Raw genomic sequence first — 17729 nt, forward strand, 5'->3', positions numbered from 1 at the left:
TGCCAGCCAACACCATCAAACCACTTCAGATGCTCCAGAACGCGACAGCCAGAATTCTCACTAACACCAAAAAATGGGATCACATCACCCCTATCCTCCAAAATCTTCACTGGCTGCCCATAAAATTTAGGATACAATTTAAATCCCTCATGATGATTCACAAGGCTCTTCACAACATCTCCCCCCTCAACCTATCCTTCCAACTACAGCAACACGTCTCCAATAGACCGATCAGAAGTGCATACCAGAACATGCTTCACACCCAGCCAACAAAAACCTCATTGAGGAAACGAGCTCTGTCCACTGCAGGTCCCCATCTTTGGAACCTGCTCCCACCGGACCTCCGCCAAGAACCATGCCTTCCGACATTCAAAAAGAAGCTAAAGACTTGGCTATTCACTCAAGCTTTCCCTGAGAGCTAAAATCTGGTGAAGCGACAGACGATATACCTACCTCTGTACATATGTTCCTGATTTATGGTTCACAGTTACATTTAATTGAGTTTATGAAAGTTCTCTTTTAATAGTTTTCCTGTATACTTGTGTTAATGTATTCTGCCTTGAGGCGACTGTTTTAATGTATTTCCGCCCTGGAGGCGACTGTTCAGTTCCTTGTAAACCGGTGCGATATGTATTCTTTACAGGAACATCGGTATATAAAAATTAAAAATAAATAAATAAATACTCTGTTGTGGACACTAAACTAAAAAACTGAAAATAAAATTACAAACAGCTTTTGGGAAGGAAATAGAAATGTCCTTCTCTCTGTTTTTAAAATAAAATGCCTATGGTGCCTTAATAAAAGCATTAAAAAAAAAAAAAGAATATTTTTTTATGTTCTTCTAGGACAAGCAGGATGGTAGTCCTCACATGGGTGACATAATCAGATGAAGCCATGTACTCACAGTATTCAGCTTTGCTCTCTTCTCACAGTTCTTGTAAGTGATTTTTTCTAGAGCTGCAGCTGTTTTCTTTCCTTTTACTGTATTCTTTCTTTCTTTTTTTCCTCTTCTCTCCAACTGTCTGCCAGCCACATCGGGAGCTCCCCTGTGCAGCCTGGCAGAGTCTGTTACTTAAAAAATAATTGTCTTGTATCTGTGACCTCTAGTGTCGATGACCAGGTCTACCATTGAGTGCCATGGTCACACTTGACGCCATCAAGGTGCAGGGACGCCCTCAATACCATCGAAGTGCATGATTGCCTATGATGCTGTAGTGGAGTCTCGCTGCACTGGCTTAGGCATCGAAGTGGCAGAGTAGCAGCACAAATCAACATCCTTGATACCATTGATGCCGTGGTACCCTCGTTGCATTTGATGCAGAGGTGCCCACGGTACCATTGATACCGCTGTGCCCTCAATATCCACAGTACTCTCAACCCTCGAAGGGCCTTCGTTACCCATGGTGCCATCGACACCCTTCATTCCATCAAGGTGTGTGCGTGGCCACCCTCGTAGCTGTCGAGGTTGAAGTGATGGCAGACCCTTTATGCTGTCGAGGTGCGTAATCTCGATGCTGCGGCATCCCTCGATGCCATTGAGGTGCATACCCTTGATGCCACAGCTGCCCACTAGGTCATTGTGGTACGTGGCCTCAATGCCATCATGATGCGGTGCTGCCCCGATACTATTGATGCCATCGAGGCACGGGGCCACCAATGCCTCTTGTTACCAACTACATCGAGCACCTCCGACCAGGCGACTGTATTCGCCACTGAATGCCCTGGTCGTCCCTGAAGCCTTCTACTGCTGGGACATTTGGAGGCCCCCGTGTGACCCTGCATCCCTTAGGTGGCAGGGATTTTTGTTCTTGAATGGATCGAGCACAGGGGTCGCAATCTGCTTGAGGCAACCTGGTATGCTGAGGCATCTAAGTGTAGTGGTCTCGTGACATCGAGGCTCCTTACTGGTATCCTCTGAGGCACTTAGGAACTCTTTGCTGTGTCTTAACGGCCTATGGCTGTTGGACCATGGCTGCTGATGATCTTGTTATTTGAGACACCACCGGAATGCATACACCATCGGTTTTAATAGACGCTGGCGAGGCTCTCGTCAATCTTAGTAATTGCAAGGCCATCAAGCTCGCAGCATTGATGCCCTCTGGCGAATAAGTGAACCGAGGGGAACATGCAATGTTGATGACAGTCATCAGTTCCTTTGGACCACCAGGTGGTTGATGTTCATGGGCAGCTGTCGAACTGATTATGGTTCAGTCAAGCACCTTCAAAGTCCGGGATTCAGTCATTGGGTGCCCTCATTGAGCATGAAAGCGCCATGGGGACCTTTGGGCAGAGTTACCACTCTGGGCACTAGTGGCTGCGGTCGGAGGCCGCAGGACATGACCGCAGAACTCCGTAGGTACCTTCGGTCGCCAAGGACTTCACTGCTGTCGTTCCCTGAGGGGATCAAAGGTGAGCCATTCCCGACACAGTTTTGAGGGCCCGCCTCTTGAAGCCTTATCAGGTACTTAAGGGGGCATTGCCATATACTGCCACCCTTCACCATATCTTACCCAGAGCACCAGTGGTTCTGGGGATGCCACTGTTCTTCCCCACACCACTGGGAGTTACTGTGACATTGGTGCGCAGCATGCGAGGTCGGGAAAGGCTAGGCATCTTACTCTGCCTCAGGCAATGGCAGGCAGCATTCTCCCTGTCTGTGTAGTCCTCAGCCACTCCAGGGTTCTCAACCCTGTCATAGTCTCAACCACCTTGTCAGTTCTGCATCGCACAGTGCTGAGAAACATTGGCAGGGGAGGCATCATCACACACTCTGTGCTTTGTGGGGCAGCATGTAGCCATCACCTCTGGCACGAGGTACTCTGTCCTCACAGTGGAATGGGATTCTACCCACGGGCACAGTGCATGGGATTGTAGGTGTGCCGCCATCCGCAGGATGGGATACCACTGCATGAGTACCACTCACCATGCTTTTCTGCAGGGGGCTTGTTCCTCCAGTTCCCCTCTGGGCATCTGTGTGTGTGTGTGCTTTTCCCTCCGGTTGGAAACATCAGGTTGTGTTCCTTAACCACAGGACTAACCTAGGACTGCATTCCTGGTCGGACCCTGAGGGGAGTAGACATCGGAAGAGTAGTTTGGGAGTCTTTCCTCAGCAGAGAAATGTCTTTCGACCTCTCCCATGTCCAAAGCCGCTTTTTGTGGGCCTGAGGCTCCGTCCCTGGCAAGTTTCTCTCTGAACTGGGGCCTCGATTCTTTGAATCAGTGCATCTCCTTGGAGGCCAGGGCTTGGGAACAGCAGTGTTAGTCATTGGACCGTTTTCACTGGGCCACTAAATGAATTACAGTGGCAACCTCCCCCATCCGAGGCTGGCTGCCCCGGGGAGGGGGGGTTTGGTCAATTTGACACTTCAGTGATCAGTGATTGTGCCTCATCTCTCCTCTGGGAGTTGAAAGGTCCAATCCCATTGCTCCTTCTCCCCCATGGAAGAGGATATTTGACTGGGTTCCAGGGCAACCCTTATGGGTCGTCCCCGTCCCCCCGTCTCCCCCACCCCCCCTGACACCTGACTGTGCATCCCTTCAAGGGGTGTCCCTGGTTTTTCCATTCCCGGAGAAGGAATGGCACTGCTCTGGCTGCTGCCAGCTGCGAGAACCAGTCGAGGGTAGCGCCGGCAGGAGATCGACTGCAGGAGGTCGTTCAGCGAGGGTTCCGGCACCTCGCTGAACGACCTCCTGCAGTCGATCTCCTGCTGGCGCCATTTTCCGTACGAAAACGATTCGCGGCGGGAAATCGCTCCCTGACCCCCGCTGGACCTCCAGGAACTTTTGGCCAGCTTGGGGGGGGCCTCCTGACCCCCACAAGACTTGCCAAAAGTCCAGCGGGGGTCCGGAAGGACCTCCTGCCGTCCAATCGTGTTCGTCTATGGCCGCCGCCATTTTTCGGCGCCATTTTGGAAAATGGCGCCGGCCGAAGACAACAAGATTCAGTAGCAGGAGCCCGTTCCGGACCGCTGCCGTTCTGGACCGCCGCTGGACCCGCAGGTTATTTAAGTCATTTGGGGGGGGGTTCGGGAGGGTGGGGGATTTAATTTAAAGGGTCGGGGGTGGGTTTTAGGGGGTTTTAATGTGCCGGTTTTGCGATTTTACGTTTTTTCGATTTTTTACGATTTTTTACGATTTTTCACGATTTTTCACGATATTTTACCCCCCCAAACGGCAACAATACGATTCCCTCCCCCTCCCAGCCGAAATCGATCGTTAAGACGATCGAGGACACGATTCACATCTCTACTGTTTTCCATGATGTGGAGTTTGCTGCTTCTTGCACTCGCATCACTCCTCTGCCTTAGGCACACCTGCTGCACATGAGGGTTTGTGTCTCAATCTCTCTATGGCTTTTCTTTGTAGAACCCAACTCTTCTCCATGTTGGACCTCTGGTGGGTCAGCTGCCTCTCAGGCAAAGGAGGGAGGTAGTGCTTCAGCACTGTACAATTTCCTGCTTTGTCCTGCTTGGATAGCCTATAGCTAGGGATTCACCCATGTGAGAGCTACCATCTTGTTTGTCCTAGGAGAAAGCAGAGTTGCTTACCTGTAACAGGTGTTTTCCTAGGACAGCAGGATGTTAGTTCTCACGAAACCTGCCTCCCCTGGGAGTTGGTTGTTCCATGTATTAGCTATATCATGGACTGAGAGAGACTGCCTAGAGGGTAAGGTGATGACTACAGTGGCGTACATGCTCAGTAGGGCATGTTTAAGAGTTCTAGAATCATTGAGATCAAAGTTCAGTGCCGGGCTTCATCCAATGATGTCACCCATGTATGAGGACTAACATCCTGGTGTCCTAGGAGAACACCTGTTACAGGTAAACAACTCTTTTTTTTTTTCTCTGCACTGCCTAGTGGTGGTATATATATATTTTTTTATAACAAATCTCCAAGTATGATTCAAAGACTAGCATCAGTCTCTCACAGCCTCTTGGGCTGAACTCCACATAGGCCCTTTTTAAAATAGAACTTTATTGGTGCTCCTTGGATGATTATTGCCTTTCTTTTAAATTATTAGAGTGAGAGGAGGGAATTGGAAGGAGCTTTATAGAGGGAAGAGAACTGTGACAATGTAGATAGGTCTCTTGAAGATGCTGGTGCACTAGTAATGTAGACACACGTTCAGTAGAAACATTTACCTACTGATCAACCAGAGAGCCCCCTTTGGCAGTATCTGAAGCAAGCTTCTTCCTATCTTGTTAGTAGGAATTTACTGTAGCTCTTGACTGACCAGAGAAACAATATGGGGAAAAGTGGGAGAATGGTAGAACGATTGTCCAGCAGATCAGTGTTGAGACAGATGGGTGTGCATTTAATTTGGCTTAATGGTGCATTCTTCCAAGATGAATAGCTGGTTCTTGAGCAAGCTACAGTATGTAGCTCAAAACGTTAAAATAGTTCCCTTCACTTGGAGAAATTCATTACTTCATTTGTTTTTCTTTTTTTATTCCATTAATCTGTTGGGATAAACATGCAATTTGCTAATGTTTACAAAACGTCTCTACATTTTGTGGCATCTAAACAATAATGAAACTCCTGCAAAAGCGATGCAACTGTATTAACTTGAATTTGACATTTAAATGTAATTAGTCAAATTCATTTTTAATGTGTTTCCTTAGGTTACCACAGCTTATTGAAATAGTTGGCAGAATTAATGTTGCTTCAACTGCCTGTGTCCATGAATTCTCCAGGTTTTTTTGGCGGCTATGCAGAACATTTGGGAAAATATTTACCAACACTAAGGTAAGATGGCTTTGGATAAATGTTTGTTGTGCTGTAAAAGATTTGCTACAATTTCAGCAAAGCCTGGCTGCTATGTGAAAATCAATCTTAAATGACTCATTTTCTGAAAGCTAGTGAAGGGGAGCAATATGTATACACTACAAAATCTAGTTACAACAATCAAACTTCTGTGTTGACCAAGCACAGATTCACTGTCATGACTGATGACTGAGCCCCAGAATTGCTGAAAGAGAACTGTTTGCCACTTAGGAAAAAATACATTTTATATTTTTTATATTAATTTAATTCATTGTTGGATCAGATTTGTTCCTTTACTCCTTGAAGAGCCTTTATAAAGTTGTAGACAAAGGTAGGTGAAAAAAAAATCATAATTATAAACCCTAGCCATAGTTCAGCTATTCCTTAGGTAGAGATGCTTGGATTGTGATCACAATAAGAGCAATACAGGAAGTCTGAGGGTAGATAGTGTTCCCCAGTATAGGATATGAGGCTATACAAATACATTTTTTCTTAGTACATGATAAACTCTGCAGAAATTATAAATGTCCAAAGTTAACAAATTCACTGTGTGGTATCTGGTATCACTTAGATCAATATGGGGGAAATTAAAGCAAGATTTAGAAATCATGATTAGTAAGTTCATACATTATAAGGTCAATATTCAAAGCCATTGAAATGGATAACTCATAAATTATCCATCTCAATGGCTAGTTTGAATATTCCCCTTTCTTAGCCAGCTAAAAGGTAGCCAGCTATGTCTTCAACTGAGTAAGATTTAGCCAAAATCAAAGGATCATTTTGGGGACGTTCCAAGGCTGGGCTGAGTTAAGAGAATAACTTATCCGGCTAAATCCATTATTTGGAGTTAGCCAGATAAGTTATTAAGCCAGCTTTAGATGTACCTGAGAGCAGGTACCAGTTATATTCAAAAGAATATAGCCAGTTAAGTGGTGAAGTGAGGTTATATTAAAAAAAAAAAAAAAAAAAAGACTGTGGGCCTATTGGCCCTAACACCCCTTTCCTTCCTCCAACCTGAAGTCCAAATGCTCGACCCTACTGGACCGAGCCTGCAGCCATCCCCACCAAACTACCTCCATCTAATACTTTGAAATATATAAGCACTGGGGCCAGTCCTGTCTCTCCCTTGCTCTCAGGTGCCATCAAAGTTTTTTTGGTTTTTTTTTAATTTAAGTTTTAGTGGCTCCCCTGCCTCCCCCCAACCCTCCCATTAACTTAATTTCCTTTAATCGTCAGCCCAGATCACATAAGCAGTATATCTGGGCCTGGTGCTTCTACCTAGGGGCGGATTGGCCTATCAGGGCTTCGAGCATGCCATGATGGGCTGCTCAAATTGGCAACTTGACCTCTGTTTGCTGTGTTCCCCACATTCTAGTAGGAAGGGCACAGAGGAGCTGCCATAGGAGCTTATTGTATTGGTGAGCAAAAAATGAGAAGAGAGGCCGCAGCCTAGTCCAGAGGTGGCTGACAAAATGGAAGAAAGTCTGCAAGCTGCCAGCGGCGGCTGAAGAAATGGGAGAGTGGCTGCAAGCCACCGCCGGAGCCCAGGCCAGCAGCAGCTGCAGAAAGTGAAGAGAAGATACAGTGCTGCCGGAGCCCGGGAGAGTGACGGCCAAAAGGAAAAAAGAGGCCGCAAGCCTCTGCCGAAGCCCAGGCCAGCAGCAGCTGCAGAAAGTGAAGAGAAGGTACATTGCTGCTGGAGCCTGGGAGAGTGGCGACCAAAAGCCCAAGCCAGCAACGGTTGAAGAAAAGATGGGCCGCGAGCTGCCACCAGAGCTGAGGTCAGCGGTGGCTGCAAAAAGGGAAGAGAATCACAGGTTGCCGGCAGTGCCCAGAAGAGTGACTGCAAGAGAGAAGAAAAGAGGCCATGGGCGATTGCCGGAACCCAGGTCAGCGGCGGCCGAAGAATGGAAAAAGGCACAATTTGTCTCTGTGTGTGTCAGTCTGCTTGTATGTGTGTGTGTGTGAGGCAATCTGCTTGTATGTTTGTATGTGAAGCAGTCTGCTTGTATATATATGTGTGTGTATATGAGACACTCTACTTGTGTGGTGTGTGTGTGTGTATGTATGAGGCAGCCTGCTTGTGTGTAGTGAGTGTGTGAGAGGGAGGAAGGAGAAAATTTGTGTAACTCCCCTCTCTCCAGTTAATCAACGATTGTCATAGAATGACTGAAAATCAAACATTCACAGGTATAGAAAGCAGGGGACTTTTTAAAATCCTTTCTAGGTTTCATTGTTGGGTGTTTTTTGATGTCTCCCAAACATTAGAACATTTTTTCAGAACAGTAATTTAAAAAAAAAGAGTTTTTACTTATTGGACATTCTATTCATCTGCTATTTTTAAGAATGTGTTGTTTTGTCTATTATGCTTTTACTATTATGTTTTATATATCTTGGTTTTATTTGTTTTATGATGAATAGTTATGTTTTTGTTTTTCACATATAGTATCTAGCTTGCTGCGGTTTCCAGTTCAGTTTTATGTACATATTTGTATTTAAACTTTTGTGGTCCATTTATTTTGTATTTGTCTATGTTCTGCTCACCTCACCTCAGAGGTGAGGTATTCTGTTACGGTATAGTTTCTGTGTAGGGATATATATATATATAGAAAGCAGCTTGGCTTGTTGTGTTTTCCTGATAAGAGTGTATTTATGTTTTAGGGCTTTCTGTAATATTTGCAGTGTTGCCTTTTTATGATGTTTATCTGGCACACATTACAATAGCCATGGTACCATAGGAGTTACAATTTATTTATTTATTTATTTATTTATTTTTGAACTTTTGCAGGGTTTTCTGGTTGGCACTATATCAGTGCAAGTAAAGATAGTATAGATATTATGATATATTTACTTCATAAGACTTTATTTTGAATGTCCTTTTTTGATGCAAAATCTTATTACAAATGCATAGTTTTTAATTGTGTGACTGCAGTCATCTATATACCTTCATTGCTTTCTCTTTAATCATAGGCCAATGTTCAAATGTTTTTAAATTTTAAACTTTTTTTTTTTTTGCAAATTAAAAATCACTTATCTTTTTCATTGACAAGGTAACATTCCCCGACACGGGAACATCTGCATCATATCTCTTCACAGCGGTCGCTTCTCCATTTTGAATTAGGTGCTGTTCGTTTGTTTTACGTCTTTCGCTATTGCTTGCTTTTGATGCCAATTTGTAAACTGGTTTATACTTTGGTGGCAAAAGCAACTAGAAACTGTTATCAATGTATTCATTTTTTAAAGCTATTCAAAAATTAATGCCAATTGTAGATTTGTTGTACTTTAGTACATACAAATCAAAAAAATGATCTTTACTTTCTCTGGTCCTGTGTTGGGTAGTGTTATCTTGTCATGTGCAAAAGATAAGTGATTTTTAATTTACAAAAATAGTTAAAAAAAAAAATAATAATAATTTTGAACATTGGCCTATAAATAATATTCATAAAACCCTCTACAATGAAAAGATAGAATGGTTAACCTCAACATTACATTTTCATATCCCATCAAGAATTACGAGATAAGCAGGTACAAGGATGTTACCCATACCTTGTACCTCCTCTAAATGATGTGAGAGAAAGGGCTATTTCCATTGTCGGGCCCCAACTGTGGAACTCTCTACCACAGGAATTAAGGATGGAATCAGACATGACCTCGGATGTGCAGCCGGGCGCTCAGGTCACGGCGTGCACTCATTACCTTTTAGAGAATAGGGAGCCATGGAGAGCCCGATCCGCCCCGGGCTGCTGAAGCCACTCTCGCTGCTGGCTGTCCCCGGGAGGAGGGGAGAGAGGACTGGGGCTGCTCCGGAGCTGTCAGCACGGGAGATGGACGCGGCCAGAGCAGGTGAGCGGGGGCTGGCGGAAAGTTTGCCAGATTCACTTCGGTCTTGTCCCGGGGAGTTAGGGGGTCAGGCAGTGAAGCGGGGCTGGCTGGGGCTGCTCCGTGGCCCGTGAAATTTCGTCTCGGCTTGCCTGATGCTCCACACTAACGCAGGGGTAAGGGTAGGCAGTAAATTAGCAGGTTAAACGCGCGGCAAAACTGCAGGTTTAAAAAGCGATAATCAGGGCGCACGTTACTGTATGGGAGGGAATAGCTAATCCAATCGTTTACATCTCATATACATGCTGCGGGCGGAAAGGGTTACCCGTTGATTTAAAGAGGCGGTAAGGTTGGACTAACGCGGCCAAATTGTGAGTAGAAAGCGAGTTAGAAGCAGAGTAACCGTGGCCGCACTTTACTGTATTGGCCTGCTTGATAGTAGTTTTTCTAGTAGCAATAACTTCATCCCAAAGAGTAAGTGAACTACAGAACTTAGTTAATTTCTCACCTTACTTACAGTTTTACCACAACAAGGTAGTTCATATTAATCAGGACATTACACTTTCAATATTCTTTCTCACAGGACAAGCAGGATGGTTGTCCTCACAAATGGGTGACATCGAGGATGGAGCCCACCACGGAAAACTTCTGTCAAAGTTTAAACAGAACTTTGACTGGCCCCTACTGGGCATGCCCAGCAAGGCACTGACCCTGCAGCCAGCAGGGGTCTCCCTTCAGTCTTCTTTTTTCCGCGCAGCAGTTGCCACGCGGTGAAAGGAGCTCTCTTACCACGTTCCTGACAGGAATTCGGTATTTTTCTATCCGAAGAAAATTTGCCCCTCAGGGGTCTCCCTTCGACAAATTTTTGTCACTTTCGCGGAAACCGGTAAGTTTTTTCCCTTTTTTAATCGGCGGCCGTCGATTTTGGCCCTTGAGGCCTGTGGGAACTTACTGAGCCCGCGCCTAAATTTGGCCTTAAGCCATGGCGACGGGGTTCCGTCGATGTCCGGATTGTACCCGGACTATGTCCATCACTGACCCCCATAGGGTTTGTGTTTTATGTTTGGGTAGTGAGCATGATGTCCTGACTTGCACCAAATGTGCCTTAATGACACCTAAGGGTCGCAAGGCCAGGATGGAGAAGATGGGGCTCCTCTTCCATGCACCCACCCCAACGCCATCGATAGCATCGACGTCATCGGAACCGGCACCGTCGAAGTTGCACCACCATCGCCAACCCGCCGGTGACCGTCCACCATCGATGACTTCTCGGCCGTCGACTCCTGTCCCCTCCCCGGATGACCGAGGAGATCGGAAGGATAAGCATCGCCATCGACGGCACAAGTCTCGGCCCGTCGAGGATCCGCAACCATCGACCTCTGAACAGGCCGAGCCACCGAAGAAAAAGCCTCGGTCGGACCTGGCACCGTCCACGTCTCGTTCGCAGGCACCGAGGAAACCCTCACCCTCCCGGGGTGCGGGGGCCGTGATCCCACCGGTTACGGTGGTCCCTCCGGCCCTGCCTCAGCCTCCCTCTCCCGTCGAGCCGGGTATGCTTACCCCTGGTCTCCGGGCAGAACTGGACCGGCTGGTCCAGGAGGCCATCGAGAATGCGATGCGAAGATTCCAGCCTCCACCGGCACCGCCTCCGGCACCGATTCCGGCACCGCCTCAGGCACCGACCTCAGCACCGACTCTGCCACCGAGGATGGAACCGACCACCGAGCCTATAGTGGAAGCGTTGGCACCGATACTAAATCGTATGGAGGCACTTATGCGCGCCCTTCCATCGGTGATTTCATTAGCACCGACTACACCATCATCTCCGGAAGGACATTCATCGACAGGAGAAACACCGTTCCGGATTCCTCCGTCCGGTGTCGTTCCATCGGTGCCTTCACATACCTTTCCACCGATTTATCCTTCGGCTCCATCGATTCCAAGATCGGCACCGATTCCATCGGTGGCCCCGAAGCCCTCGATGCCGTTCACTGTTCCGCTTGCAGCACCGGTTCCATCGATGCCTTTGGATCCTCTACCAGGTCCTTCAGGACAGCAAACCTTACATGATCCTTATGATACCTGGGGTGATGATTCATCTTCAGATACAGATTTACCATCCCCACCATCTCCTACAGAGAGTAGAAAACGATCTCCTCCTGAAGATCTCTCCTTTATAAATTTTGTAAAGGAGATGTCAGAAGTTGTGCCTTTTCAGCTGCAATCTGAGACCGATGACAGGCACCAAATGATGGAGCTGCTCCAATTTCTGGATGCCCCCAAGATCATCGCTTCCATCCCCATTCACCAAGTATTTCTGGATCTTTTAAAGAAAAACTGGGAATCACCTTCATCTGTGTCACCAGTCAATAAAAAAGCTGACTCAACCTACCTCGTTCAGTCAGCACCAGGATTTCAGAAGTCTCAACTGGATCATCGCTCTGTTGTAGTTGAGTCTGCGCAAAAGAAAGCCAAGCGTTTAAAGCCACACTCTTCCACTCCCCCTATCAAGGACAACCAATTTCTTGATAGTGTGGGAAGGAAAGTGTATCATGGGGCTATGTTGATATCTCGTATAGCTTCATACCAACTTTATATGACTCAGTACAACAGAGCTATCCTTAAACAAATGCAGGACTACGCTGACACCTTACCGGACCAATACCAGCCACAGCTTCAAGCCCTCCTTCACAAAGGATTTGAAGCTGGGAAGCACGAGATCCGAACGGCCTACGATATCTTCGATGCTTCCACGAAAGTCTCAGCTACTGCCATCTCAGCCAGACGTTGGGCTTGGTTAAAATCATCCAACCTTCGCCCAGAGGTTCAGGATCGTCTAGCCGATTTACCCTGCTTAGGGGATAATCTGTTCGGAGAACAGATTCAACAAATTGTGGCGGAATTGAAGGATCACCACGAGACGTTGAAACAACTTTCGTCTGTTCCATCTGAGGTATCCTCCAAACCACCACCTAAGAAGGACTCCAAAAAGTCATTCTTTCGGCCACGTCGTTATTACCCTCCGTCGACTAGGCCTCGTCCGGCTCGATCCTCCACCAGACCTCAGCCACGCCAACCTCGGAAACAAAGACCTGCTGTAGCCCCACCCCCCGGGCCTGCGGCAGGCCTTTGACTTCCCGACTCGAAGCACATGCCATATCCCACTCCCCCACATCCCTGTAGGGGGTCGTCTGTGCCACTTTCTACAGCATTGGATACGGATTACCTCAGACCAGTGGGTGCTGGCGATTATCGCACAGGGTTACCACCTCAATTTCATAACTCTTCCGGCAGACTCCCCGCCGCTTCAAGCGTGGAGTCTATCCAGCCATTTGGCTCAATTACAACAGGAAGTATCTCTTCTTCTGCAATCAAATGCTATAGAACTCGTTCCTCCCTCTCAACGAGGCAAGGGATTCTATTCCAGATACTTCCTAATTCCAAAGAAATCAGGAGGGCTACGTCCAATTTTAGACCTTCGAGCCCTCAACAAGTACCTTCAAAAAGAAAAATTCAAGATGGTAACCCTGGGCACGTTACTCCCTCTGCTGCAGAAAGGGGATTGGCTATGCTCCCTCGACCTCAAGGAAGCTTATACCCATATTGCGATAACACAATCCCATCGCAAATATCTGCGGTTTCTCGTAGGCCGCGACCATTATCAATACCGAGTACTGCCTTTCGGTCTGGCATCTGCTCCACGGGTCTTCACCAAATGCCTCGTAGTTGTAGCAGCATTCCTCAGGAAGGAAGGTGTCCACGTATACCCCTATCTGGACGACTGGCTGATCAGGGCCTCCACCCCTCAGATTGCCCGGTCCTCCCTACAATTGACAATCAACACACTCCTTTCCTTAGGGTTTCTTGTCAATTACGAGAAATCTTGCTTCGTCCCATCTCAAACCTTATCTTTCATTGGGGCAGACTTGGACACCTTACAGGCAAAGGCCTACCTTCCGCTACAACGGGTCCAAACTCTCATGTCCCTAGCTCACCAGCTCCAGTCTCAAGACACTGCCACAGCTCGCCAATTCCTAGTTCTCCTAGGACACATGGCATCCTCGGTTCAAGTCACTCCCATGACCAGACTAGCCATGAGGGTAACACAATGGACTCTACGACAACAATGGATTCAAGCTTTTCAGCCTCTGTCCTCCATAATCACAGTCACACAAGCGCTGCGCCTATCCTTAACTTGGTGGACGACTCAGGTCAACCTCCTTCAGGGCTTACCCTTTCTTCCACCGGATCCGCAAGTTATCCTAACCACCGACGCTTCCCACATCGGTTGGGGGGCCCATGTGGACAATTTTCAAACCCAAGGGTTATGGTCCAACGAGGAAGCCGAACACCAGATCAATTTCCTGGAACTTCGAGCAATCCGCTATGCGCTCCGCACTTTCAAAGATCATCTCTTTCATCAGATAATCTTAATCCAGACGGACAACCAAGTGGCCATGTGGTACATAAACAAGCAGGGAGGCACAGGCTCCTTCCTTCTGTGTCAGGAAGCTGCGCAGATCTGGGCGGAAGCCCTCTCCCACTCTATGTACCTCAGGGCCACTTACCTGCCGGGAGTAGACAATGTATTGGCAGACCGGCTGAGCCGTGTCTTCCGACCGCACGAGTGGTCACTCGATCCTCTGATAGCGACCTCTCTGTTTCACAAGTGGGGTTCTCCCCGCATAGACCTCTTTGCGTCCCCTCAGAACCACAAAGTGGACGATTACTGCTCTCTCATTCGGAGCCAGAACTCTCGGCCGAGGGATGCATTCTCCCTCAAGTGGACAACCGGTCTGCTCTACGCATTCCCCCCACTTCCTCTTGTGTCAAAGACTCTCGTGAAGCTACGCCAGGACGGAGGAACCATGATCCTGATAGCACCTTACTGGCCACGCCAAGTATGGTTTCCAATACTCCAGGATCTCTCCATCCGCAGGCACATTCCTCTGGGAAAGGACCCGCATCTGCTCACTCAAAACGACGGATGCCTCCTCCATCCCAACCTCCAAGCCTTGTCCCTGACGGCATGGATGTTGAAAGGTTAGTCCTTCAGCCTTTCAACCTTTCAGATTCCGTTTCTCGAGTCCTGATAGCTTCACGAAAGCCTTCCACAAGAAAGTCTTACTCATACAAATGGAAAAGGTACACATCATGGTGCACTTCTCAGTCCCTTGATCCCCTTTCCTGTCCAATTTCCAAATTCTTGGACTATTTATGGCATCTCTCTGAATCAGGTCTTAAAACCTCTTCCATTAGGATGCATGTCAGTGCGGTAGCCGCCTTCCATAAAGGTGTACAGGGTGTCCCTATTTCAGTACAACCCCTAGTAACACGTTTTCTTAAAGGCTTGCTCCATCTGAAGCCACCCTTACGGCCTCCGGCCCCATCCTGGGACCTTAATCTGGTTCTTGGTCGTCTAATGAAACCTCCTTTCGAACCTCTGCACTCCTGTGAGTTAAAGTATCTCACATGGAAAGTGTTATTCCTTTTGGCTATCACTTCAGCTCGCAGGGTTAGTGAATTACAGGCCCTAGTTACCTATCCGCCTTACACTAAACTCCTGCAGGACCGGGCGGTACTCCGCACTCACCCTAAATTTTTACCTAAGGTAGTTTCTGAGTTTCATATCAATCAATCCATCATACTACCTATCTTTTTTCCCAGGCCCCACTCCAACTCTGGAGAACAGACCCTGCATACCCTAGACTGTAAACGAGCTCTAGCCTTTTACCTAGACCGTACAGTTTCTCACAGGAAGAGCACTCAATTATTCGTCTCTTTCCATCCTAACAAGTTAGGACAACCTGTGGGTAAGCAGGCTCTTTCCTCCTGGTTGGCGGACTGCATTTCTTTCTGCTATGAGCAGGCTGGCATTCCTTTCCAAGACCGTGTCAAAGCACACTCTGTGAGGGCCATGGCTACGTCAGTGGCACACCTTCGATCGGTGCCGCTTCCTGACATCTGCAGGGCTGCAACCTGGAGTTCTCTCCATACCTTTGCAGCCCACTATTGTTTGGACAAAGCTGGAAGACAGGACTCCATCTTCGGCCAATCTGTCTTGCGTAACCTTTTTCCAACCTGATGTACCAACACCCTTCCACCTTCCCGGTAGGGTGCGGATGCCCTTTCCCAAATTCCACCCCACTTGTACTGCCTGTTGCACGTCGTTGGGTGCATTTGGTGCAAGTCAGGACATCCTCAGCTCGGTACTCACCCATTTGTGAGGACAACCATCCTGCTTGTCCTGTGAGAAAGCAAATGTTGCTTACCTGATGTAACAGGTGTTCTCACAGGACAGCAGGATGTTAGTCCTCACGAAACCCGCCCGCCACCCCCGCGGTGTTGGGTTCGTTTTGTTTTTACTTTCTAGGCACTGCCTGTAGCTTTGAAAATCAGACTGAAGGGAGACCCCTGCTGGCTGCAGGGTCAGTGCCTTGCTGGGCATGCCCAGTAGGGGCCAGTCAAAGTTCTGTTTAAACTTTGACAGAAGTTTTCCGTGGTGGGCTCCATCCTCGATGTCACCCATTTGTGAGGACTAACATCCTGCTGTCCTGTGAGAACACCTGTTACATCAGGTAAGCAACATTTGCTTTCCCAAGCCTCATGCCAACAGGAGAGGATCTGTACTACATATGTTAGACTCCAAAAGAGCATTGGCCTACTATAAGCAAAGAACTCAGCCTCAACGCAAATCTTCTCAATTGTTCGTATCATTTAACCCAAACTCACTAGAGGTGGAAGTTTCCAAAAGAACCATATACAACTGGATCCGAAACTATTCAGTTCTGTCATTCTTCAATACAGATTCTCTTATCAGGTTTAGTTTCAGTGCATCAGCTGCGAGCCAAAGCTGCTTCTATAGCACATCTGCAAAATGTTCCCATAGAGGCATATGTAGAGCTGCCACTTGGTCCTCGGTTCTTACTTTTACTGTGCACTACTGCCTGGACCATTTAAGAACCGCAGATAGCAGCCTGGGATGGGCAGTGTTATCCAGTGTACTAGATCAAAAAACCATATCCACTGTGGAGTAAAAAAAAAAAGGGAGTGAATTGGAAGGTATGTTACAACAGGTGGAAATAAACCATCACCTCTATTCCATACCTTTATGCTTTTTCTTTATATGCTTGGGACTCCCAAATAGCAGGGCTAATTTAGCCTGCTTATCGACGGAAAAAGGCAAGTTTGCATACCATAAATGGTGTTTTCTGTAGATAGGATGAATTAGCCCATCCGTTCCCTCCCTCCTCCCTGGACATGTTGTTTTCTGCTTCTATATACTGAGGCTGCTGCCTTTTAGCTTTTTTACTAACAAAAGAGAGTGATGACACGCTGTGCGCGGGAAGTGCCGTACAGGCGCGCAGCACAACAAAGCTTTCAGTCTTGGAAAAGATGTCACTAGAGAGTGCCATCGGTGACATCACCCAAATAGCAAGGCTAAATCATCCTGGATCTTGCCAGGTACGTGTGACCTGGACTTTCTACCTTTGGAAACAGGAGGATACTGGGTTTGATGGCCCCTGGATCTGACCCAGTATGACAATTCTTATGTTCTTACGTAGCATAAAAAGGGTTTCCGCACACTTTCTTCTTATTTACTGTGGGTAAATATTGTGGTTTAAATTTTGCATAGAGTTGCTTACATTAGTTCATAATTTGTGTGTTGTCTGTTTTGTTTTGTTTTTCTGTTGGTAGGTAAAACCACAGTTCCAGGAAATCTTAAGACTGTCAGAGGAAAATATCGGTAAGAAGCAAAATATTTTAACTTCTGTGCTTTACTAGAAAGATGTTAGTTTTGGGTGATTGTTGACCAGGTGGGCAAGATTCAAATTGGTGAGGACTCTAACTTATTTCCAAATACTAATTAACATGATTTAAGCATCTTAATACAACCATTTTTTTAAAATAAATAAATAAAGCCCTAATTGCAATTATTTGTGCAGCCTACTTATGTATTCCTAGTAATTTTCAGAGTAATAAATCAACCAATCAAGGTGCAAATGTTGCTGCAGTTTTCCAGAATTATAGTGCAGTTTCTGAGGTGCTTCTGCAGTGGCAAACGGATTAAAAAGAATGATGGTTTTCAATCCTCGAGAGAATAAAAACCCAGTTATGAAGCGGATCTGTTCAACTTCATATTGTTG

General features: G+C 46.9%; 1 protein-coding gene across 9 annotated transcripts in view; it reads left to right on the plus strand.

The window, feature by feature from the left end:
* Positions 1–17729, plus strand: part of RELCH (RAB11 binding and LisH domain, coiled-coil and HEAT repeat containing) — a 500624-nt gene that overhangs the window by 295550 nt on the left and 187345 nt on the right. For all 9 annotated transcript variants that reach the window (XR_003854685.1, XM_029590486.1, XM_029590488.1 and 6 more), the window contains 2 exons: positions 5622–5745; positions 17281–17329. Coding sequence is in view for 8 of the 9 variants with exons in the window: in XM_029590486.1 (XP_029446346.1) it covers positions 5622–5745; positions 17281–17329 (173 nt within the window). In the remaining variant the exon portion in view is untranslated. The remainder of the gene's footprint in view (positions 1–5621; positions 5746–17280; positions 17330–17729) is intronic.

Source organism: Rhinatrema bivittatum, chromosome 2 (assembly GCF_901001135.1).
Source record: "Rhinatrema bivittatum chromosome 2, aRhiBiv1.1, whole genome shotgun sequence".
Classification (NCBI taxonomy): Eukaryota; Metazoa; Chordata; class Amphibia; order Gymnophiona; family Rhinatrematidae; genus Rhinatrema; species Rhinatrema bivittatum.